We start from the raw sequence: 25,767 nt of genomic DNA on the forward strand, positions 1-25,767 counted from the left end.
CATGTTAAATTCTTGCTGCAGGTAGTCAGTCACAGTTCAGTAACTGAAGCAGAGGAAGACAGAATGCTTATGCTCCTCCTCCCTTACCCCCAAGGTAGGTCAAGATACAAGACAAAACTCACTGAAACACCTCAGCAAAGGGAGAAGCAAACTTATAAAGGGATAATTACTGTCACAGAGATGGTAATTGCTTCTCACTCAATTCCACTAAAAAAAAAAAGCCAGGATCATTTTTAGGTGTATTACTTTGGGAAATAAGCCAAAACTAGGAACTAGAGTCAAAGTTTTCAAAAAGTCTATACAAAGGTGTATCATACAAAATGTACAGGAACACTTTCCAAAAAGACATACAGACAGTACAATGAAGTAGAGCAGTGTCAAACCCAGTTAACCCTGACCTGCTCCAAAAGGACAGGAGTGACATTTAGACTACAAGTTCCAAACGTAAAATACATTACATTATATACAAAAATGTATAAAGATTAGCATCCCCTTTGGTCTAGCCAGGAGCTCTCCAGCATGAAGTTGTGGCAGTTCAGAGGATCCACCCATGGAAGTGTTCCATGCTGGGAGGAAAGGAAGTCCAAGGGAATTAAATAGTTAACCCAAAAGCCATTGCCAGAATGCAGTGGTGCCACAAGGCTACAGGGTTTAACAGTCTGTTCCATATGAGGAGTCAAGTATTTTGTTGGCTTCTTTGCCTTGTGGGCAGTGAAGACCATCATTCCATCTCTGTGAAGCGGGCAAACATAGCTTTCCGAACTGCATCCTTGTATGAGTCTGCAGTAGAAACACCGTAGGAACTACCCTTGGCTCCCAAGCCAGCTCCCCTCATCCGTACTTGAGCCTGCAAAGAAAAAAAAGAGGGGCTTTTAAAGCTTTGGCATGAAAGAGCTAGTCTTGACCTTGCTTTCTGATGCCCAGTATGCACACTTGACAAATCCCTAGCCTCTGTGATAAGGAAACAGTATCTACTGAGAAACAACTAACTTGACAGAACTTCTCATGATATTCCTTTAGCAATTAAAAAAAAGTACATTCAGCAAATCTGTTGCCAGACCTACTCTTCAACGTTGGCTCAGTGAGCAACAAGAGTCAAGCATGAAACACTTACCTCTTTACACAGGTGCCAGAATTCACTGCGACAGCAGGAAGGGACATACCAGACAAACTGCTATTAAAAAAAAGTCTGCATACACAGCCTAGCTAATAGCCAAGAAACTGGATATTAGCATGGAGCAGACCCATCATGGAGCAGTGTGATGGATCAGTAATTCTAGTCATTACCTACTGTCACCATTTGGGTCAGAAAAATGCAAGCACAGTGAATGAGATGCAGAGCATTTCAGTGCAAGATATTCTAGTTCCATCTGAACTGCTAGCCTGAACCTTGGGCTGCCTGTGAATGTCACACTTTAGGGTTCACACTAGTTTAGACCAATAATGCTTAACCCATCCAGCCCTGTACACTGGATCTAGCTATAAAACAACCCCCGCGCGTTGGCCTGGCCCCACGCACAAGTTCATGTCATTTGGCCTGTGGGGCTCCCCACGGGTCTGTAAATTTGGCAGTAGGAAAAGCAAAGGCTGCGTTAACTCTTATTGCTTTACGCTTAGCTGTGTGATAACACAGTTTCATGGAATGGATTCAGCCCATGGGCTGGAGGCTAAGCACCACTGGCTTAAATGGTAGTGCAATCTTCCATGTAGGCTGCATATTCTTTTCCAATAGCCAAAACAAAACCAGAACATCCTCGGCAAAGCCAAGATAGATGGATCTGCTTTCATCCAGCCAATGCCACATTCCTCTACTCCGCAGAAAACTGGACAGCTTACAGCCCATGCTTACCTCAATGGGAGCTGTGATACCCTGACATTTCCTTCCCAATCCTGAACCTTCCCTCCAGCCCATGGCCTGGAGCATTTTGTTGCCAATATTACTATTATCAAGGCCATCTTTGGTAGGCTGCTCATAATTCCTAAAGAAGAAAATAATGTTAGCTTAAGTAGAGGGCTGTCATGTATTCTAGCAAGCACTGTAATGGCTTTCAAATACATACACTGTGCCAGCATCATACACTTTCTTGCGCTTTGGCTCTGGGGGCTCCGGGATGCCATATTTCTCTCGCCGTTCTGCAGCTCTGTCTCTGTATTTCATCTGCAATGACATATTCCATAGGATTAAAAGCATCACTTTATAGCAATTTAATGCTGCCTGTGCCCCTGGGCACCTAAACCCAGAATCCCCTGTACATTTGAGAAAGGCCAAGATGCAGAGCACTGCTGTTAAGCAGGAACTGTTTATGTGATCAGCAATGTTTGGAGGTTCCAAACTTTCCAATAAACTTGGTATTGCTAGCTGCACCTGGTACTTGATAATATTCACTGAAACACTAACTCTGTTAAGGACCTCTCAGACCATAAACATTCATCCAAATAGCTTACTCAGCTTAGCAGTTTTACCAGCTAAAAAAATGAGGTGGAGGATTCAAGGCCAGGCTCACAGCTGACTGCAGAAACTAATGTGAAGCAAATAGTGCAGAAAGGCTTTAAGCAGAGAAACTAAAAGCCCAGAATCATTACTAACAAACAGGGTCAGTCTCTCCTCCTCAGTCTCTCTGCCCAAGAACCCTGAACCAGTTCTATGTTATGACCAAAAATTGTTTTCGAAATAGGGCTCTTTTGACTGGGAAGTATTTTTTTCAGCTCCACTACAAGATGCTCAGGCTACGTGGTGCGCACACCTATAAAATGAAAAAGCCAACGAGGCACTACAGGTTTGGCAATACCCTCCTGCATGCCAGCTACTGCTGATTTTTTGTTTTTTCTGCTCACTTTCAGTCAGCTAAGGATCACTGCCACACCTCAGGAATTTGTAGACATTAAGACACTTATACAGCATTAAACACTGCTATGGAGCAAATAATGGGGGACGCCCTTCCACAGTAAGTGGGAAGTGAGAGGACTTTATTATTTCCTTCCCAGTCCTTGTGAAAACTGCGACCTTCCTCCAAAGATCAAGTGCTTGCATTATGCTAGATTCTGGTTATCCCCAGTGACAGTGCCAGAAACAAAAAATCCCAGCCACCCTTTTTGCAGGATCTCTCTCTGCGTTAGTTGTATGTTTCACTACATGAACACTAACCTCTCTCTCACGCAACTCCAAGGCTTCGAGTTCCTGCTCTGACAGTTTTGATCTCCTATAGATATCCATATTTTGCTGTGTTAAAAAAAAAAAAAAAGACTTGCATTAGACCATCTGAGGAGGTTATCCAGCTTCTCACTGAGACTCTATTAGTATACCTGGAAACAAATCTCCAACAGAAGACTGCATCTAGAGAGAAACACCCTGGGCTCCAACACATGAATGATACTATGGACTCTGATTTTTACCCCATTCAACATTTACAACAAGAAAATCTCCAGAGAGATGGCAGCTGCTCACAAGTGTAGTTACCTTGTGTAGGTCTGAAAGCTGCTGATGCCGGATCAGAGCATCTTTGTTAGGAAATTGCCTCCTACACAGCAGACAAGCCATCTTCTTCCAGTCTGTCAGTTTCTCTTCCTCATTTTCCATTCTTTCCAACAAGTCCTCCTCATTATCACTATCTCCACTGTAGGCTGCCACTAGACCACGCTGGAAGAAAAAGCCAACCATTAATCAGCCACAAGAACAATCTATTGGAAAATAACAGACAAGATGTCACAGTAGCAGATCCGTGAAAGGAGCAATTAAGGTCTGTTGCAGACATTACAATTAAGACAGGAGTAGTGCATTAATCATGTCATAACCAGTGACCAAGCCACACTTCCAGGGAATAACGCAACCAAAAGGAAACCCATTACATAAATATTACATATTTTTCAGGAATTATTTTCGTGGCTAGTTTCCATTGTCCCTTACATGGAAGGTGTGGCAGGATTAGGATTGCACCAGGGTCTCCAACCAGCCCCAGTATAGACCCCACCAGCTGACAAATCAGCTGATTGTCAGGCAACTGGCTTTCACCTTGCTGGTGCAGGGAAAGCCCAGGAACATGATCCCAAGTTCCCTCAGCACCAGCAAGTAGGGTGCAACTGGGATCTGATGCCCCCTGATCCCATTTTGCCAGGCTCCGATTTAAACATCTGTCAGCAGCCTAAATGAGTCAGGGAGGAAACACATTTCATTATATGGGGTGCAGCAATGATGTCATATTCAACCCACAATGTACACAGTTATGAAGTTTCAGAGCTCAACATTAAGGACACCACCCTTATAACAGAATGGATGTTCCTTCTAAGCCTGATTAATGTGTTTGGAGAACCCAAGACCATTACTTGAGCCCTGGATCAGACTGGGACTCTTCCACTGGGCCCCCTCCACAAGAATAGTCTACTTAATCTATTACTAAGAATGAAATGACCCCACTACTGAGAATAGGTCTATTATCAATCCCACTCAGATACTAGAGTACCTGCTCTTTAGTCACACCACAACACTGCCTGCAGCTCAACCACCACATGCTTGTCTTAAAGGCTACAATACATTTTCATACTGCTGGATAGTTACACTTACCTTAAGCGGGTTCTCCTCTTCTCCATTCTTCACCACCTCTGCCATGATCTGCTGTCTCTCAGACAAGGTACCCTAGGAAAAGTGAGAAATCTTTGAGGCTCTGAGCACTGCACAATCTGTCCCTCTCTGTAACCATTTTATTCCATGAAGAGCTTTACCTTTTTCTCAAAGAGGGCAAAGCCAGCATCTGCAGCTGCAGATTCCTTCCTCTCCTCCTCCCTGGAGCTGAGCGGCTGAAAACTATTCTTAAAATTTTCTTTTTGCTTATTCAAACTCTTTGCCCAACGTTCCATGTCTTTAGCAATCTGGAAGACAGGCAAATCAAGGGTCAGACAAGCCATTCCACAGAATCACAGTAAAAACCCTCCTGGGACTTGTCATTCACTCCAATACCTGCACTCACCAGAGCAACATATGCTACAGCACCCTGTATATTTTATTAAAAGGTTTCCATAAAATAGTGGATGCAATCAGAGCCACTCCTTATACAGAATTCCAGCAGGCTGTAATTTGGCTGTTGTACCTGGTGACAAAATTAACAGCTGGTCTTAACCTAAAATGACCTAATTGATTACTCGATTCCTTTCCCCACAGGGCCACATATCCAACCAAGGGATCCACCAAAACTTTCCCCTGCTCTCAAAAAGACCCCACTGGTAGCCTTGCATGGTTCATTTCCAGTTGGGCAAATGACACTGTTACATGGGAGCATTTCCAATCCAATCAAGACTGGATTTCATCTCACCTGTTGAGCTGTTTTGCTCTTAGGTTTCTCTTTCTTCTCCTTCACTTCTTTGGTGGTAGTTGCATTAAGTGTTTGCTGGTAAGTTACACTGTCAGCAGCAGGCACATATGTCTCTTTCTCACCATCCCAGTAAAGATATTGTTGGGTTAGGGCATTATAGTAATACTGAAGGAGAAATCAAAACCAGATGGTTATAAATCAAATATAGGCTGAACGTATATAAGACAAACAAGAGAATGTTCGACTCCTTCCAGAACACTCCAATCCTCTACAAAGGGGACAAAAAGGTGTCTGCCTCTTAGATCTTTTGCTCCCAAGCACATGCACTCTAAACAGCACCACGGAAATAAGACCTCTAGGTCAATTTTCTCTTCTAGACCACAGATAATCCATTAGAGACCAAAAATAAACAAATTTAGATACTGGGCAACTAAAGGTCTCAGGAACAGGATTCATTAAGAGGCCTAATATGGTCTATCAAAGGAAAAAAACAATGCACCCACCACAGAAAACAGATCAGCCCTAAGATATTGTTCAGGGTATAAACTGCTTGTAATCGTTCATCCTGAAAAAGTTTCACTCAGAGGCCCAAAACCTGAAGACCTATATCTTTAAGACAGATGGGGAAAAGCTTGCATTTACCTGAGAGTTAGGATCATAATAAAGTCCTGTTATAGGATCATAATAATAACCTGAAGACTCATCATATTGGTATGTAGAGGTGTCAGGGACAGCTGTGAAAAGAGAAGAGGAAGAGATGGGACATGATTATTCTATTTAAATTACACAGGCACCTTTCAGTTTTAGATCATAGAAACTATGACAACAGATGTCTGTAAAAGCATTCCCATGTCAATGGTTTTGTGGCAATGCATGGCCATGGAACAATAAGCCAAAGGAGCACACTGATCTATTGCTACCAAACAACAGATATGCAGCTGTCCACAAGATGACTCAGTTTTTGCTTACCATATTTGGTGCCAGGAACCACACCAGTTGGGGAAGTCGATTGTGCCTGTGTGCTAGTGCTTGGCTGAGCTGCTGGTGTCTGTAAAGAATTGGAATCATTAAGGATGTCATTTGGGATCTGTGGCAACCAAAATCAGCAAACCAAGTCATCCACAGCATGTAGCATGGATAGAGTAGCTAGCTGTTCTTGACCCATATTTATTTTTCCAGGATAAAGGAATCCCAGCCAGTAAAGGAAGAAAGGCAGGTAACTGTTCTTTTATAACTAAAAATCTCCACAACATACTAACTTCGATCACAGAGAGGCTCCAGTTCAGGAAGTAAGGACTTCCCAACTTTGCTACGCTGATTTTAAAAGATCACAGGTAGAAAATAATCCAAATGAGACCATCACATTATTCTGAAGGAGTAATTAGCTCATTTACCTGAGAGTCAGATGAATTGTTTTGTTGACTGTATAGCTGAGGACTCTGGGATACCACAGCAGCTGTAGTGGTGGTAACTGGAGCACCTACAAGGTTAAAAGGTCATCAGCTTATACCTGGACTAGCACCCTTTGCCAGAGCTACTGTAATTTCACTTATTGAAGAGGACATCAGCTCATATTTCCAACTCCAAGTGGTGGCAATGGAGAAGAGTGGGGGTGACAGTAACACTCAAAGTACAATATACACGGTAGCTTTGACAACTGAATTCAAAACACAAAAGACTTGTCCTTACAGAAGGCTCTTTGGAACAGGGAACTGTAAACTCGACACATTCTGAGTAGACAGAAATTATGAATAGACTCCGAATACACACAAGATCCTTCTAGGCATGCACACAAATGCTTTTTGTACTATACGACAGCCAGCTAAAGCACACATAACAAGCAATTCCTTGTATAGCTGGCAGCAAAGTTTCGTTGGGAGTTACTCAGATAGGGACGATTATCTAAATGCATATTTAAATTCTGTAAGTGCCCACTGTCCCCCCCACCTTTAACCAGCAGAAGAGACTCCATCTTGAGAAGACCTTTAGCAAGCCAACTTAATTACTCCTTTGTATCAACTGGAAGAATCAACTGAGTTTCATAATTACTGAAGTCAGGAGTCTGTCATACGAAGCGACTAGCTCTGCAAGGTTTAATATTGTTCCATAAGAATAAAATCTCATCCCAAACAAAATGAAAAGTTAAACAGAGGATTATTACCTGATATGGTAGCTCCATCTGTATCCAATACGCCTGCTTGGTTCTGGTAGTACTGCTGATAATCCTGCGAGTACTATGAAATAAAGTGCAGAATGAACATCCGGTTAGGCCAAGTTTAATACTGACTACAGGCACTGGCAGATATTTTCAATGCACAATGGGAACTGCTGAATTCTGTCACAGAATGGAATGGCTGCATACAGTACTCTGCCAGACATTCAGAACATGCTTCCCTGGATGGAAAAAGAGCGATGTACAAACTTGAGCTGCCGGCACTTGCTAGCTGGGAAAGCTAACTGCATTTTGCAGTACTCCCCGTCTCTACTGCAGGAAGAATAGCAATGATTGGCCACAGTATGGTCATTCTGTTTTCCTCCCAAACACTCTCCAAGCCTGGAATGGATTCACGCTGGTCATGTACCCCACAAACTCCATTCCAGCAGAAACTGGAGTTACTGTACATGCTCTTATGCTCCAGGATGAGAGCCATGTTTTACTACTGCCTCTGCAGAATGCTTGTGGGAGAAGGTGGGGCAGGGGGAAGTACACTGGGCAGGTGCTAAAATTGTTCCACATGCCCAAAAATGTAATGTTTCAACCAGTAACTTCTTTGTGGCAGATTTACCATTTTTATCTCAGAATAAATTATTTTCCCCTCTGGCATGTTAAGACTTGTTGTGTGAAACCTGCACATAACCTGGGACAAATGTCTGACAATGCCCTATAAGTACACGCTGCCAAGAGAATTAACCAACACTACTAACCTGAGCATACTGGGTGTAGCCATCCTGTCCTGGTTGGAGGTAGCTATAGTCAATGGTACCTCCTTCTCCAGTTTGAGGCTGTGAATTCCAACGGATAAGTTTTATCAGAGACAAATGTGTTACTGAATTGAGCAACTGTACCAACTATTTCCCTTCCTAGCACTTTGGACATAATTTAACCAATTGAGCAATTCTGAGTAATAAATAGTGATGCTAAACGCATTCTGGTTTCGTTTCAGCAAAAATAATGTGACCATGCGCCAAAGGCCCCAAGTCATACCTGGGTGGATGACCACTGAGCTGCAGCAATGGCTGTGCTTGCCACAGAGAAGGCGCTCACCCGGTTACCATCTGGGAGAAGCAAATCTCTGAAACCAGGAAGATCAAATCATGATTATGTGCAATTATCATTTCACGCTACTTGTTGTGCAAGGAAGACTCAGGCTCTTCCTATATACAGATTTTAGTAAATCTCTTTGAGATACTTGTAGGAAGCAAATAAGCTGAAGGGCAGTTTGGCAAATCCAGGGGAATGGAGAAAGCTTTTTTTGTTTTGTTTTGTTTTGTTTTTTAAGGCTTATAGCTGTATACCTGTTAACCTTTTATTTTGTATCTATGGTATTTACTGTTTTTAAAGGAAGGGTTACACTGTTCTATTATTTTAATAGAAAAGACTTTTTTTCAGATTTAATACAGATCTGCTTTGCTACAGTTTAAATCCATTGTTTCATGCCCTGCCTTCTGCAGCAAAGAGGAAGGTAAGGGAGGAAGAAAATTTTCTTCCTCCTTTAAGTAATCTCTGAACTATTTGAAAACTGCTATCATGCCCCCCCCCAATCCTTCTTTTCCCAAACTAAAAACACCCTGTTCTCTTCAACCTTTCCTCATACTGCTTACATTTTAACTACTTTATCATCACGTTCATCTCACACCTCTTGATCCTGCCCAAAGTCTTCATACCCCCCCCTTTGAAATGTGGAGCCCAAAACTATACATAATACTTCAGCTGTGACCCAACCAGCATCTGCTACTATGACCTCTCACACTATAAATATAATACTGCTAATGTAGACCTTAATTGCATTTGCTTTTTTAAGTACTTCACATTACAGATGTTTGTTGTCTTGGGCTACTGACAAAATGAAATTTAACTCCTGAATTCTACTCTTATCCTCTAAGTGTTTGCAATCCTACCCAGGACATTTTTGCTTTTTTTTTTTTTTTTTTAAATTAAGAGCTGGAGAAAAGCACCTCCTTGTAACTCACTTTCTGGCACTCTTTGCAAAATCAACACCAATTGTTTTGCCATCTATTTTCAATGGTGGCTGAAGACTTTGTAAAATCTGCAACAGTTGAGAAGCATCCTACAAAGAGAAAGAATCTCTGTCAGTATGGCCCAAGCCTCCAACTCAAGGGGAAATTACTTGAAGTAGAGACTCAAGAGTTCATTCCAATGATGTACCAAAACCTTTAATTTTTCAAAAAAGGACAACTAAGATGCTATTTCAGGTGCAGTATTGCAAGTAGCCTAGGCTATAAACTTCCTTAAACCCCATCATTATACTATAAAAGCTCTTGGAAAAGTTTCACTCACCAGAACCAGTTGGTAAAGTAGCTCTGATGAACTCATAGGTTCATAGATATTAGGGTTGAAAAGGACCCCAGTAGGCCGAGTCCAACCCCCTGCTCTGCGTGCGAAAGAGCGTTAGGGTCAGATGACCCCAGCCAGCTGCTTGTCCAGTCTCCTCTTGAAAACCCACAAGGTAGGGGAGAGGACCAACTTCCTTGGAAGCCCATTCCAGATTCTAGCAACTCTTACTGTGAAAAGGTCTACCTAATGTCCAACCTAAATGTTCTCCGTCAATTTGGGGTCATTGTTCCTGGTTACTCCAGGGGGTGCCCTAGTATGTAGAACATCTCCTATTCCCTGCTGCCCTCCTGATGAATTTATAGTCACAAGATCACCTCTCAGCCTTCTCTTGTGCAGACTGAAGAGATCTAGGTCTCTCAGTCTGTCCTTGTAGGGCCAGAGAGTCACTCTGACCATTATGAGTGACCCTTCTCTGAACCCTCTCAAGATTGTCTGCATCCCTCTTGAAGTCCAATGCCCAAAAAGGACACAGTACTCCAACTGCAGCCTGACCAGTGCCGCACAGGAAGGAAGCATCACCTCCCTAGACCTGTTCGTCGTGCATCTGCTAATGCATGATAAAGTGCAGTTAGCCTTGTTGATCACTTTGTCACACTCAAGACTCATGTTCACCTTGGAGTCACTTATGACTCCAAGATCCCTTTCTACTGCTGTGCTGCTGAGAAGGTCATCCCCCAGTTTGTGTTGGTGGTTCTTTTTGCACAGGTGCAGCACTTTGTACTTGTCCTTGTTGAACTGCATCCTATTTCATTCTGCCCATTTTTACACCCTGTCCAGATCTGCCTGGATTCGTTTCCTACCCTCTGGTGTGTTAACTCTGCCCCATAATTTGGTATCATCTGCCAACTTGGATGGGGTGCTCACCATGCCCTCGTCCAAGTCACTGATGGAGACACTGAACAGGTGTCAGGGTACATTAAACCTTGTATTGAATGTTTGCTTGAGAGGGCCACGAATGTTCAATTACCAAATGCAAATGACTAAGCTGTTTATTTCATGTGACAGGTTTAAATCCTGATCATATCTCCAGATGACAGTACCCACCCACTATAATAATAGGAACAAATCTAGCGCCCCTCTCCCCACACCTGTGTATACACATTTCTCATCTGATGACCTCCAAGTGCCTCATGAAGTGTCTAAAAAAGATAAAGCACAGATTGGCTAAGTGACATATTGAAAAAATCTATATCCAGGACAGCAGGTGCTATTCTCCAAAGGCTCTATTTCCTTGTTTTGAATCACACCAGCATCCCATATTTTGTTTCGTTTCAAGTGTATTACACCACTCACCATTGCAGAAGACAGCTGGACAAATGCAAAGCCCCTGTTTTGCTGGGTCTGCTTGTCTTTAATAAGGCGAATGTTATTAACTGCCAGAGAAGCATATGGAGATAGTGCAGTCATGATGGACTCCACTACTGTGTGAGGAGCTATGTTTCGGAGAATGATGGCTGAGGAACACAGAGAAAAATCTCAAATCAGTTAGGTTTATGAAGGCTTTTCAGAACTCTTTTAGCTTGTGAAAATAGACTACAGAGCACAGAAAAGGAAAAACCCTCTGGGGGAAGGTAAATGGGTTTTCAAGATTTTTTCTCCCCAACTTCTTTACAGATGCAACATACCACGCCATCACACATTCATTTTTGAACAAAGCACGCTAAGGGGTCTATATTATAATGGAGCTGAAGGTGGGACCCAAGCACGTGCCTCACACTGAGACACTAGTCAGTACTTCAGCACTATTACATCAGTGTTGGCATTCTGCCACTCATGCAATTTAATGAATAAAACAAAAGGATTTTTTTTAAAACTTACTATCACAGTAGTAATCCACAGACTGAACAGCCTCTGTTGCTCCAGGAGGTACCTCCTGTTCTGAATCTTCATAGTAAAGAGGAGAGGAAATTGCTTTTAGTTACAGAATGGATCAGTCACTTAAAATTCAAAGACCTGTTACAAACCAGGTTAAGACCTGAACTGCCATTTGTAACAGCAAATCACATCAAGAAATACCCTACGTAGCCTAACATTCAAAAAGCTTAAATGTAACTTTACCAAATTTATCGGCTCCACAGCGGAAGCATTTTAGTCTTCTCCTGAAGTTGTAAAGGCAGCACTAAAGAAAAAAAAGCAGCTTTCAGATTTTGCAGCAATTTCATATGTGGACATCTCATTTTCAGTGCGTCACTACTGTGAAAGCCTCTGTACATATGAGACTAAAAATCTAATCCAAGAAGTAGCACCTCCTGAGATATGAGCCATTTTCATTCAAACAAGTGACTCTTCCTGAAATTAGTTCACTAGCAGTTTTCAACCTACAATCCTAGTTATTGAAACAGATGCATGCACTTATCACAAACTGTACTCTAAACACTGCTCCTTATCAGGTCTCAGCGTACTATGACTGCTTACCTCCCAACTAATTGGACATGCTGTGTAACAGCATGAAATTCAGGCTTGTTCAGTTTTAAGAAGCCCAAGCTCCACTGCAAATGACAACGCACACAAATAAAGAAGGACAGCAGGTACCGAGTGGTACTGCCCAGTTGCTTAAGCGTATCCATTAACACTGACTGAGAAAACTGGGAACTGTACGAAGTGGGTAATTCTGTTAGTGACTGAAACTTGTGTGAAATAAACCCATCTCAATACTGCTGTAAGCAAATTAGATAAGGTATGTTGAGCCTGGGGAGCTAAATGGAACTAATCTCTAAGAGTGAGCTGAATGGTTCTTAGTGGCACAAAACACACTGCAACTGAAATAGCACTGGGGGGAAAGGAAAAAAGCAAGCAAGGAATGTACAACTATTTTACTGATCGCAGTATTAAGTTATGATTATTGTGGCCAAAAGCAGTTGAACAGCTATTATAGTGGATGAATACAGAATTTAGTTATTTTGCCAAATATGCAGATGATGTCAAAACCCAACTACACCATATCAACCCCAGGCTAGCAACTGCTCTGTATTTTAATGTAACCTCCTTCCAGGAGGTGCTGCTTTTGTGTATGTAAGCTCAAAACATCAGTGACGTTTTTTTGGCCTATGTTCTCCAGAAGCCACTATAGTTGCATAATCATAAGATGCTGCAGACAGAAGTTGAAGTAGGCAAATTCAGACCACATATTTTTTAATCAATGGTAAAACAACTCACTCAGGGACACTATGCATTCTGCCACTTAAGTTTACATCAAGATTGATGTTTTCTTAAAAGACATACTTTAATTCAACCACAAGTTAATGAAATTAATGCAAAGATCACTGGTGATCAAGTCACAGAAGTCCTTTTAAACTATTATTATGTGCTGCCTACCTTGCTCCCTTGGTTGAATATCTACTATGTAATTTGGATCCAATATCAACCTCATTTTATTCCTGTTTCTCTCTTTAATGCAGGGCAATCTCATGAAAATTGGCTTGTTAAAATTTCAATTTTTCCCATTCACCTTTTTCCAGAGCACATTGATAAACAACATCTATGCCCAACACTGAGTAGTAGAACCCCTTTTCACAGAAAACACATTTCTTACCTTGTTACAAAGCCAGTCTTCAAATTTAGGCCTGGGGTTGCTGTAGTGCATTGCGATCTGTTTTCCCTGAATCACTAGTTTTTTCTGTAAAAAAAAAATAAAAACCAGGCTTAATTATTCCTGGGTTGAGGCACATGTGTCCATTTTCCCATGGCAGAGCACACTTCGGAGGAATCAGTGCTCCTGAATTAAATGGACAACATATGGGGAGGACGTGGAGGACCAACCACTGCCACCTACACCCTGCCCATCCAATCCTGCAGAGAGGAGGACGTGGGCAGTAAGAGAATGGGATGTGGAGTAAAGGTAAACGGAATCAGGGAGTGTTGAACAAGCTGCCAAATACTAAATGCTGACTCGAACAAGGAAGTGTCTCGAAGGAGACAGAACTCTATCCTGATGTAGTCAGTATTAATGAATTTAGGAGTCTCTCTCCCAAGTATTTCTATTCACTTCTAGTATCGCATAGAGCGAATTGTTTAAACATGTCCTTAAGTGACTGCTTCACTTCTTCCCCTAATCCAAATTCCCTAGAACTTTAAATCAACAGCATCTAGAATTGTTCCCCCCCACCCCAAGTGCTTCCTTCAGAATGTGTCCCTTTAAAAAACAAACAAAAAAAACCAATACATTCCTCTCAAAGGGACCCCATTTAGACTTCTTGAGCCATCAATTGAAACAGCTCAAAATAAATCCCTTGACTAACACACTGGTTCATGAAAAAGCCTGTGCAAGAGGTTTGTGTTCTTCATTCAGACACAAACTCTTCAAATTGAGTAATTAGACCGCAAATGAAGTTTCTCCAAGGAGAAGGAAGAGTTCATATGGTTTTCGTCATGTCCTCTCAGTTAATGTGTCACTAGAGGAGGTGTAAGTTTTAAACCATTTAAGAAGCCAAAGTTCAGAGCTTCAAACATTGCTGAGCCCTATATGTAGGCAAACTGCCCATCCAAAATTATTTATACCAGTAGATGGCCTTCACTTCAAATAGATGCATCTTTAAGAGTGTCTGTGGCTATATACCAGGATGGCACTGGCTAGCCCCAGATATTATTTTTAATTGAAGAATTACTTTATATAGGAGGGTTAGCTTTACTGAAGAGGCACCAAAGGAATGCCAGGATCACTCTTTTCAATAATAGGATCTGACAGATCTACGGTGCACCATGAGTAGGGTTTTCACGTTCTGTACTGCTAGGGGAAATTTTTATTTCTCCTATGGGCAGGAGGAAGGGTTGGAGGGCCCAGCATTTGCTGGATATGCAAACATTGAAACAAAGATGCTGGCACATTTACAATACATCATCTCTCCGTAAGTCAGAAGCAGGGCCACTTAGGAAGACTCGACTACTTTTATCCCTACTACTAGGGTGGCTCTGGTTATTGTGGAGTGAATTTGGATCATATTCGTCTCAAGTTGTACACAAGCTTTGTATACATTAAAAGTTTTGTTTTAAAAAAAATGCTTGCTAACATTTTTGACACCGGCCGTTTTAGTGCCTCCATTGCCCAAAAACGGACATTAGGCTGCAAAAATTCAGCTTGAACAGACTGCTGTTGAGGAAGGGGCCCACGGCATGAAACCCTACTCTACAGGGCTGTGCATGCCAATTTCTGTTATCGAATTGTGATATCTGATCACCCAACTTAAAGTATCATTTTCTTAAATGTTAAAAAAAAAACTAAACACAACAACAGTATACAGTTTAAAGAAGATAGAGTTGATCTTTGTCTGAGCAAAAAAAAAAATATAGTTCTTTATACTGATTAGAACCAATGTGAGTAATTTGAAGTCTGCTGTTAGAACTGATAACATTTATCAAAATGCAGTACAAGCAAATACTTCAACTCACTTGACAGTGCAAAAGAAAAGCCTCAGTATACAGGGAACCATTTAAAGGAGAACCCATTTTGTTTTCTGGCTCTTATTAAATCATTTTCAGTCCAGAAATTAAATTTATAATTCCACTTTAAAATAACTGAGTGTCCAGATGATTTCAGCATGTCTCATCAAATAAACACTCTTGTAACAGAGCCAGGATTTCCCCTACTAGAACAGGGGAAAAGTATTCCACTTGGATAGCACGTCAGTTTAGAAACAAACATCAATGTCTTCTTTCTGAGTACCAATATGCTGTGGCTATCCAGTATTATTACTAGACTCCTTGAAAAACAGTGTTTTCTACGGCAGCCATGAACAGAGGTGGAAAGAAATATGGGTGTTTCAAAGAACTGTTCGGGTCAAGAGTTTTAAGAGCCAATTAGACTGGCACCACACAACTACAACACTAGTATGTAACTAAATCAACGGTCATTCTTCCTGGTTCATAGGAGATTGCCCAGAACAGCCAATCATTTTCCTCCTAATACTATCTTGGCTCTGCTATTACAAGTTTTAATATATACAAAGCTTTCATTCTTTTAAATCACTGTTTTGGAACAAACCACTCGTTCCACTTTTCATTTATCCCTTTTTAACTGTACAGACTTGTTCCATTTTCAGGAATATCTAGACTTGGTGAGTGAAGCAACCTGATTGGCTTCCATCCAGCTGGTAGCATCTTGAAAGTGATAAAACTCCACGAAGGCGAAACCACGGCTTACACCTAGAGACAGCATTCAGATATAGACGGGATACTTGTGTTAGTCAGTTCCTTTAAAACAGGTGAATCTCTCTCCAACTGCTTCATTACTTCATGACAAAGCAGCTTTACAAATGCGACGTCAACTGCTGGGATCTGCTCGTTATTTTGCCATGGCAAGGAACCAAGCTTCCTTAATTTGCTATATTTCGATCAACTTGAATCCATGTTTAAAAGGTAACCATGCAACAGACTACATAACTGTCAAATGAGTTCATACTAGTGTTACTTACCAATACCGTTTAACAAACCCCCTGTTGAGAGACTTCTTTCAAAGTGTTCATCAGCTATCTAGAAACCTTTCAAAAAAGGCCACATTCCTTCGCCATGGCAAACCTTATATTTTTATATCATGTGCTCGCAGATTTGGGATAATTCTGGATGCTCTTTTGGGTCTGGGGGTGGGGAAGAGGAAAATGACAAATCTAGATTAAGGCTCTCACCTGTCTTTCTCTTCATCAGCCTCACATCTGCAGGCTGAGGGCCTTCAAAGGACTCAATGAGCTCTCGAATCTGTATGGGAGTTTAATCAGACATTATGATTCCAAATCTTGGGCAGTAGCTCAAGAGCAGCAACCAAAATTGTAATTTATGAATCAATATGAGAAAAAAAAAATATCAAGCATACACATTCATATATTCATCCTACTTCAAAAGAAGGTCAAGTGAATTTAACCTCTGGGTAAAAAACAATTTGTTAATAATGATCAACACCCTGCCCAAGTCCTAGATGGTTCTTGAGCAGGCTCAGCCAGCTCTCTCCTTTTATTATTTATATGGAGACAGTATCTACCATCTCTGGTCATGAACAAAGATACTGTAGTACCCCCCCCCCGACCTTGGTTTCTAGGCACATGCTTTTGAACCATTTAAGGAAGTAATTCTCAACTTTTTACATTCAAGGCAACCCTTGGAAGATACCAGCTCTTCACTTTCACTCATTTTTTGATTATGAAAAAATAACATACCGATTCTCCTGTTACAAAGAACGCATTAAAACGGGTCACGACATTTCTAACAGTGCTATTATTGTGTAGCGTGCCACAACATCCTTAAGAGGATCTCAAGGCACCTTGGCTTCTGTACATTCTCTTAAAACAAGAGAATGTCAACAAAGGAAAAATGAGACCTGTGCAAAAACAGTAACTTCAAAAAGGACCTAATTTCTTTGTTCTGAAGCTGCTTTAAAAAAAAAAAAAAAAAAATCTATGGAGGTGTCACACACCACAAATCTGTTTAGATATCTTTAGCTGGTAAGATGCCCTTCAGCATACCTAGGGAACATTTTTATAATGTTGCAGAACTGATTAGCAGGATCTCTTCATCTGCTGTTAAGACAAGAAGATGCACAGCCATTCAAAACAATCCTTTAGACCTCCCTGTTCAAATGGAAAATTAACAACTACAGCACAAAGCCAGAATAGGGCCCTCTTACAGAGCTGAGTTGAAAATAACATGTGACTGACTACTTAATGTAAAAGTGGGTTCTTAAATTACACTCATCTACAAGCATCAATACAGAAAAGAAAACCTGAAAGCAAAGCACCATTGTTACCATTTTCTAAAATCAGAAACAGAAGGGTGAAAATACAGTTTAACAGCTGTTGTTTCATAGAAAAGTGAACATTCAGGAAAAAAAATACAATTAAAGTTAGGTATTCTACCTATACACTGAATTTTTTAAATGAGATTTTAAAATGATTCCACATTATTCAATTAATAACTACAGTAGGTATATACATGCCTATACTCTTGGAACAGGAAAACCTCTGAAGTAATGCAACTCAGTTGAATCCATGGAGAAGGCTTCAGAACAGTTCACCATGTTGCAGTTGGTTAAATTTGAATGTGCATATCTGCATGCATTGCATGATAAGTGTCCAATGCAGCACTGAACACTGTTCCTCATTTGTTTATTAAGTGAAATGCAAGGAAAATTGCAAAAAGTTAATTAAAATTTTTAGCTTTAAGTAAATCATAGCACAAAGACGTGAGAAACGGACAGGCTGCTCAGAAATCAAGTTTGAACAGCTCTGTTTTTGTGGGTTTAATAAATATAATGGGCTTTATGTTTTAATTCTTTTGGTGTCTCAGACAAAAAAACATGAAAAATTAACTGCTTCCAGGATCTCTGAACTGGGGTTGCATAGGTGCTATAAAGGCTGAAGAGTCTGGTGCCTACCAAGCTCGTTGTTCTCCCTTTGTCAGCTCTACAGCAGCCATTTTAAAACTGCCTGAGCTGTGTTAACATTAGACATCTTTGTGCATTAGCATACTCTAGCAAGCAGAATGGCTGGCTCAAGGTTTTTGGTTTTAAACAGAACCTGGTAATAAATCTATGACACAAAATATATATGCAGATTTATAGGAATTACCTCCCATAAGTGGAAGAAGTACTTTATGTATACTTTAAAATAGGGGTGGACCAATGGAGATTTTGGGGGCTGATACAATAGCTGATTCTCAATACAGCTGCATGCAGCTCGTAGGTTTTAGTGAAAGGGGAGGGGGGAGGGAAGGGACATAGGTGGCAGATCAATGTCCCCCAGAGTAAGGGAGGGAAGGGGGCTGAGGTAGGCACTGCCCAGCCGGAGTGGGCGCAGGACAAAGCTGCAGCTTATCCAGAGGGCGTGGGGGGCAGCTCCTGCCACTGCTCCCACTGGTCGTCCAGGAGGGCACAGGGGGGTGGGTCTGTGTCCTCGGATCTGTGCTGGGCAGGCTGCAGTGCTGTGCTTGGGGCAAGCGGCCAAACTTCACCACAGCCCCCTCCCACCACCATCCCCGCCTGTCCAGAGCGACCCCCAGCCCCAACCCTCAGCTGCATCCTGCCCTCCAGTACCCCGCGCAGATCTGGGGGCACATGCCCCCTTCCTGCATGGTGGGAGCCACTGGACAAGCAGCACGCAGAGGTAGGAACTGCTTCCCCATTCCCCACCACAAACTATGGCTCAGTCCCAGGCCTGCCCCACCCCAGCTGGGCAGCACCTACCCTAGCCCCACTCCCTCTCTCAGCATGGAGAGGCATTGATTTACCTCCTCCCATTTCACCACAACAGACTTACCAGCTGCACACAGCTGTCCAAGGTGATCCTTAGTCCCTGTGTGCTGCACTGCAGCTGCATGCATGGACATTTATCAGCCATATTATCAATCATGTAAGACCGATTTCCGAAACAGTCAATTTTCTTTATATCAGTGCCGATCCAATAACAGGCCTATGTATCAGCACACCTCTACTTTAAAATATTTTAAAAGTTTCAGGGATGCTAACCAGCCACATGTGAAACCACGGGACTAGTTATAGATGGTACTACTTAAAAGCAGTACCTATGGCTTAACATTTAACTGACCTCTAGGCTTACACAATATAGAACAGCTATAATTTAAATCTTTCAGAATCCAGTATTAGTAACAGAAACATTAAGCAGACCTTTAAAATAAAGGTTTACAGTGTTTGGTAAACAGCGTTTAGTCGTATTTCCAATACTATTTAAGCAAATACAAAAAAAACATAGATTCCTTAGCCATTTCAACACTTACATCATTTTCTGTAACAGTGATAGGAAGGCCTCGCAACATAATGGTCTTGCTTTCCTTCTCATCATTAATGTCATTCCTGTAGTCATGCTCTCCATAGTCTCCATCAGAATGGTATCCATCTTCTGATTTATCACTATTCCTTCGCTCGCGCTCGCTGTCACGCTCCCTCTGGGGAGCAAACACCCAGATTAACAAGTGTGTACAAAACAATAAAAACTATAGAACTAATACCTCCAGCTTCCCAGTCAAAACTGAAAAAGAAATAAAAACAAACCCTTCCCTCCTAAAACAAGCACCTTTGACAGTTCTCAATTACAGTAATTCAAAATTGAATAGCAAAACTTGTGCTAAGCAGTAAGCAACATACCTCTTACACTAGCGATAAAAACAATTAAAAAGTGCAAAAAAATATAAGACATTGTTTACAAGAGATTTAACTTTTACTCCCAAAACTACAGCAAAAGGACCTTGCAGAAGTCAGACAAATTAGCATATCTAAGATTATAAACTCTGAAGAAATCAGAAATTTGGCTATTCAGACCATAAACTTAAGGCTAGCACATTTTTGAGACTGGCAGGTAGTGACAAGTTACATTCTTCAACTTGTTTATGTAGATAGAATAATCTGGCATGTTCTGTTGTCAGGTATCTTAAATTCTTAACCTGAGCAAATACACTACTGGATAAGGAAAGAATATGACTATATATCAATTTATGCAGTGGTAAAACACGGGACAGGCGGCAAGACGTTAGATTATGCTCCTGACCACATCCATCAAGCACTAGTCCAAAACCCTCCCGAGGACCAAGGCTGCTACCTACCTCAGGGCTGTCATAATCCCGGCTGTCATAGTCTCTGCTTTCATAGTCCCGACTGTCATAGTCCCTGTCCCGACTGTCATAGTCCCTGTAATCATCATATCTCTCGCTCCTGCGCTCCTCATTAGATCTCTTATAGTCATAATCTCTTCGTCTGCTTCTGGAGTCCCGATCATCCCGATCATCTCTATCAACAATAGAGCCATATCGTCCACTCCGTTCAGTTCTACTAACACTGCAGGAGACAAGATTGTTGAGGTTAGAGAGAACTTGATTTTTCCCTTTGGAAGATGCCAATTGAGGGACATAACATAGCTCAGTTTACAGACTGGATGTCAGCTCAAAGCATTCTAATATCTGAAGTCCAAAATTAACCAACACTGTAAAAAAAAAACAATTCAGCTGCCACCCACTTCAACTGGTAGCATGTAATTCAACATAAATCAGAATGAGATGTTGTCAAAACATACCAGTATAAGCTACATGTGGAAATAAAACAATCTAAGATGACAGATGTGTAAAAATGATCAGAGCTGCAACAAAAAGGAAGACAGATTAGCTGAAACAGCATATCTAATCACATTATGCACAGAATTTTTTACTGTAGATTAGGAAAACAGCCAAGCCTTGATTTTCCTATGCTGTATCTTGACAGTTTTAAATAGTACAACTTGCAGAGTTTGCCAGCTGCACAAGCTAAAAAGGTAGTGTCACTAATAACAGATTCAATTTCTTATCAATTTATACATTTATTCAAGTTGATTACAGTTTAATAAACACACTGCATTTTAAAAGCTGACAGGTACACACTAAAGCCATATTTTTTTTTTAATTTCTTTTCAAACACAGTGGAGATCATTTATACTACCTTTATAGAAAATAAAAAAAGTTACTGTCAATAAGTGATGCCTCTTTCTAGAGATATGTTGGTGGTGCTAATCATTTTTCCAAAGCCAGTTCTCTCCAACCCTCTCAAATCAGGTAGATCAGCAATCACTCACATCCCTGCCAACTAGATTTGAACCCTACACCTCCCAAAATGAGCCTTCAGAGCCACACATGCCCTCCTTTTACATATAACAGCCAGTGGGAGAGGTTTTCTTTTTTCAATTCCTAGTCAATATGAGCCAAGCTGTAACCGTAAAATGTTGCATCCCAGAAGGTGGCATTTATTTGGTTAAAAGAAACACCAGCACAAGTAACCATACTGCTATATCCCTCCCTAACCCTAAACAAATTATATGCCTTCAGTTTCAGTCACAATATCAAGGTTTTCTGTTAACAGCTAGTACAGGGGTCAGTCAGCAAGCCCAAGTACCTGGGCCAGACCATAGTGTGTGAAGGCATTTTACTTGGCACATATACCTCAGGGCAGATGGTAGGGGAGGCGTAAGGTGCCCAATCCTTGTTGTAGCAATGTAGCCCTTTCCTGCTGTCTGCTCTGAGGTGCACAAGCACCTGCTGGGCCAGGGCTCTGCAGATCCTAGTGCAACTGCTTGCAGCATCCTGCGATCCATGTTGGGCATCAAAGGCCCACCCAGAGCCTGGGCTTGCTGGCAGCAGGGGCTGAGAGGCTGCAAGCAACTGCACTGAGATCTGTGGAGCTTGTTCCAGATCACTGCCTATGGCAGGCGTACATGCATCTCAGGGAGGATGGTGGGGAAGGGGCCCGAGCTGCTGCTGCTGCTTAACTGTCACAAGAAGGATTGGGCTCCTCAGGGCTCCCCCACCATCCGCCCTGACTCACCTACATCTTACAGATTGAGGTTGCAGGTTATTTTGGCTGTCGGCCCAAAAGCATTGTCAACCCCTGAGCTAGTACATAAACCAATACCAAAACAACCAGCTGCTTATGGCGCATTGGTTATTCCCATGCAGATAATGCTCATTTTGAGAAAAGTGGTACTCTCTTTTGACCCTGCTAAGTTATTCCTGCGCATAAGGAATTAACTACTGTTCAACTCATCTTTAGCAGTCTTACACCCAGGTTCTTGAGGCCTCATCTGACATGAAACATCAGAAAACACTGTCATGGCTTTTACGCATTTGCCACTAAGGTGCAATGCAGACCTATGAAAAAAAAGCCTCTGGAATGCATGCGTCTGTGCAGGGGCTGCAACAAGGAGTCCTTCCTCTGTCACGAGCTGTGAATTACACCCTTTCTGACCGGAGCACGTTTCCAGCCCCACCACTGCCCAGAAACTATTTGCAGACCCGACACGTTGCAAAGCAGCAACTGAGAAACCGGAGACCTTTGCAGAGTGCGCCTTTCCTGGCGGTGTCCGGGCTCCAGGCTAAGATCTCCTTGGCATCCTCCGGGTCCGGCGCTGCTCCCTGCGCCTCGCCTCCTCCCGCCGGAACACAGCCCCCCCGCCTCCGCCCGCAAGTACCGCCGCCCGCACCTACCGCTTGTCCGACCCCATGGTCTCGGTCTCGCTCCCGCTCCGGGTGCGCAGCGTCCGAGGGCTCGCGACTCCGCTCTGGGGAACAAGAGACGTCAGTGAGCGCGGCCCGGGGCAGGCCCCGCCCGTCCGCGCCGACCCGCCCGCGTCGCAGGGCCCGAGGGGAGGGGGAGCAGAAAAAAGACGCCGCCATCGGGGCCCGTGTGGAGACGGGGCGCTGCCGCCAGGCCCCGCACTCACCGCTCCGGGGGGCTCCTTTCCGCCGCTGCAGTAGTTGTTTCTTTCCTGCGCTGTAAAATGGCGCTGAGGCAGCTCGCCGTCTCCTGCCCACAGTGCACCGCGCCGCCGCCTGGAAGCTTCCAGCCCGTGCGCAGGCGCAACCCGGCCGGCACGGGGGAGGGGCCCGGGAGCGACGCCTGCCAGTGCCCAGTCTGCGCCTGCGCCTGCGCCTGTTGCGGTCGAGTTCCTTCCGCTGGGAACGGCCTTGGACCTCCGTGGAGCGCCGCCCGGCGGCGGGGAGAAGGGGGAGCCGCACCCTGCGGGCACATGCACATCATGCGTGCATGTGCGCGCGCATATATGCATCTAGGTGATGTGTGCGCGCGTGTGTCCCTGTAGCTGATGTGGGTGTGCATACACGTGCGCATGTGTACATGCAGGTGATGTATGTGTACATGTAGGCAATGTGGGTGTGCATAAACGTGCGCGTGTAGGTGATGTTTGTGTGTGCGCATGTGTACATGTAGGTGATGTGGGTGTGCACGCACGCACTGCCCGCCCTCTCATCTAATCCGGCACATGCGGCCACTCGAGGGAGGAGCCGGCTGTGGGCAGGGTGGTGCTGCGATGGCCCAGAGCCAGGAGGGGGCTGGCCCGGGGGAGCCTGCAAGACCTGCCCGCAGCCCCGGTGAGTACTGACAGGGTGGGCCGGGGGCATGCTAGTGGCTGCCTGCAGGTAACCCTGGGGCGGGGGCTACAGGGAGCAGAGGGGCCGCCCACAGTTCCACCTCCCAGCTGTGCTAGGCCAGGCCCCAGGGCTCCATGGTGTGTGCTCTGTTCAGTGTTGTGGGCCCAGAGGCCACTGGTTTCAAGGGGCGAGGGCAGCTAGATGCACCACATGCTTCGTCCACACTGCAGGGGCCTGCCGGCACTGGACAGACACAGCTGGGGCCCTTTGTTCAGCCAGCAGCAGCTGGTGGAGGGAAGAGCAGGCCATGCCAGGGAGACCCCCCTGAGCAGCAGGGGCACTTGGGCTCCTGCAGGGCCGGCACTGTCATCTGTGTGGGCCCCCAAGGCACGCAGTGCCCAGCTGGGCCAGCACCCTTGCTGGCAAGTGGGGGGAAACCGCTGGAGGCAGCTCGGGATGAGTTAACCTGGGCTTCGCGCAGCCCTGCTGGCCCTTGCATGTTGCCCCTTCTCAATGCAGAGATCTGGCACCTTTGCACTGAACCTTCCTCCCTTGTCAGCCATCTTCTAGCACTAGCTGGCAGTGCAGACTCTAACAAAGGAGGCCAGGCTGAGTTTCCCACTAGGATCTGAATGCAGAGCAGGGCAGCAGGGCTAGTCATCGGGATACGTTCATGTCCCGAGACAAGAGACATCAAGCTTCGGGGCTGCAGGAAAGAAACGTAGAAGGCTTTAAGTCACGCTACAGCCATTCCCAGGTAGCACTACACTCGGGGAGCCAGGCACAAGTGTTGAGGCCGCAGCTGGAGTACTGTGTCCAGTTCTGGGCGCCGCACTTCAAGAGGGATGTGGACAACATGGAGAGGGTCCAGAGGAGGGCCACTCGCATGATCGGGGGCAGCAGGGCAGGCCCTACAAGGAAAGGCTCAGGAACCTGAACCTGTTCAGCCTCCACAAGAGAAGGCTGAGGGGATCTAGTGGCTGTTTACAAACTAGTCAGAGGGGACCAGCAGGTACTGGGGAAGTCCCTGTTCCCCCCAGCACTACCAGGAGTGACCAGGAATAACGGTCACAAGCTGGCAGAGGGTAGATTCAGGCTAGATATCAGGAGGCGCTACTTCACAGTCAGGGCAGCTAGGATCTGGAACCAACTTCCAAGCAAAGTGGTGCTGGCTCCTACCCTGGGGGTCTTAAAGAGGAGGCTAGATGTACACCTTGCTGGGGTGGTTTGACCCCAATACTCTTTGCTGCCATGGCAGGGGGTTGTACTTGATGATCTGCTTGGGTCTGACCCTACCAACTATGAAACAGCATCACATCTTGTAATTAAAAACTGAACCTTTTAATCACCTTTGAAATGTACTTCCACCATGCTTCTGCATTCTTCACAAGTAGGAGGGCTAGTATCTCTAAAAAAACCCAAACAAACAAACAAGCTTTGAGATTTTTCCAGGAGCTGAGATTTTAAATAGCAAGTGTTTTAAGTCCTGCATGACTTAGAAATGCTGCTGCAGAGGAGCTGAGCGGAACAAATGGGCTGCTCCTTGCATCAAAGCTCATTCTTGAAGCTACAGGAATCAGCATTACCATCTTCACAGCAGCTGCAGAAACAGCCCAAGTCTAGAATGTGCCACTGAGGAAACACCAGGGAGCATGGATGAGGGAAGGCCTTAACTTTCTTGTCATTAAACAGATCTGGGGTTGGGATGTTTATGGAGCACTTAAATTTGCTTCAAGGATATAGTTGGTCAGTGCTCTGCAGCAACACAAATCCCAACAATTTTCAGTGGATCAGCCAAAAGCCCAGCACAGCTTTTCAGGATTTAATTACCTGAGACAGAGAGGCACTGTGCTCAACTTGATGGCATTTGCATCTGCAACAGTCACTTTTTAACGTTGCTTCTGATCACATCCAAAATGTCAGGGAAAGATCCAGGTCCCCCTGGGCAATTTCCTCTATAATTGCTAGTTGATAACACATTCCAGCACAACAATATCAACCATCTTATGGTAGTTCTGACTGAATGTCTTGCATTCAAAAGCTTGC

At 43.7% G+C, this 25,767-nt stretch overlaps 1 protein-coding gene across 1 annotated transcript; it reads right to left on the bottom strand.

Moving 5' to 3' along the window:
* Positions 1-227: 227 nt before the first annotated feature.
* Positions 228-23,206, bottom strand: RBM5 (RNA binding motif protein 5). Its single transcript, XM_090021195.1, has 25 exons — positions 23,055-23,206; positions 22,819-22,892; positions 20,416-20,647; positions 19,594-19,761; positions 16,497-16,566; positions 15,944-16,017; positions 13,412-13,495; positions 11,938-11,998; positions 11,698-11,763; positions 11,173-11,333; positions 9,495-9,592; positions 8,509-8,596; positions 8,229-8,306; positions 7,465-7,537; positions 6,698-6,783; positions 6,273-6,351; positions 5,946-6,037; positions 5,304-5,468; positions 4,717-4,863; positions 4,559-4,630; positions 3,458-3,637; positions 3,146-3,220; positions 2,061-2,158; positions 1,850-1,979; positions 228-847 (listed from the first exon to the last, which is right to left on the bottom strand). The coding sequence occupies exons 2-25, from the start codon at positions 22,833-22,835 to the stop codon at positions 722-724; spliced, it is 2,520 nt and encodes an 839-aa protein (XP_089877321.1). The 5' UTR covers positions 22,836-22,892; positions 23,055-23,206; the 3' UTR covers positions 228-721.
* Between the last annotated feature and the right edge of the window lie 2,561 nt (positions 23,207-25,767).

The sequence above is a fragment of the Crocodylus siamensis genome, chromosome 11 (assembly GCF_052110815.1).
Source record: "Crocodylus siamensis isolate JL-2025a chromosome 11, ASM5211081v1, whole genome shotgun sequence".
Lineage (NCBI taxonomy): Eukaryota > Metazoa > Chordata > Crocodylia > Crocodylidae > Crocodylus > Crocodylus siamensis.

Bases quoted from the DNA above. Each gene is read 5' to 3' on its own strand.
- RBM5 (XM_090021195.1), bottom strand. The intron at 9,593-11,172 runs GTGAGTGGTGTA...TTCTCTTTGTAG, and splicing joins TCCAGCTGTCTTCTGCAATG to GATGCTTCTCAACTGTTGCA. The intron at 4,631-4,716 runs GTAAAGCTCTTC...CACTTTTCCTAG, and splicing joins TTGCCCTCTTTGAGAAAAAG to GGTACCTTGTCTGAGAGACA.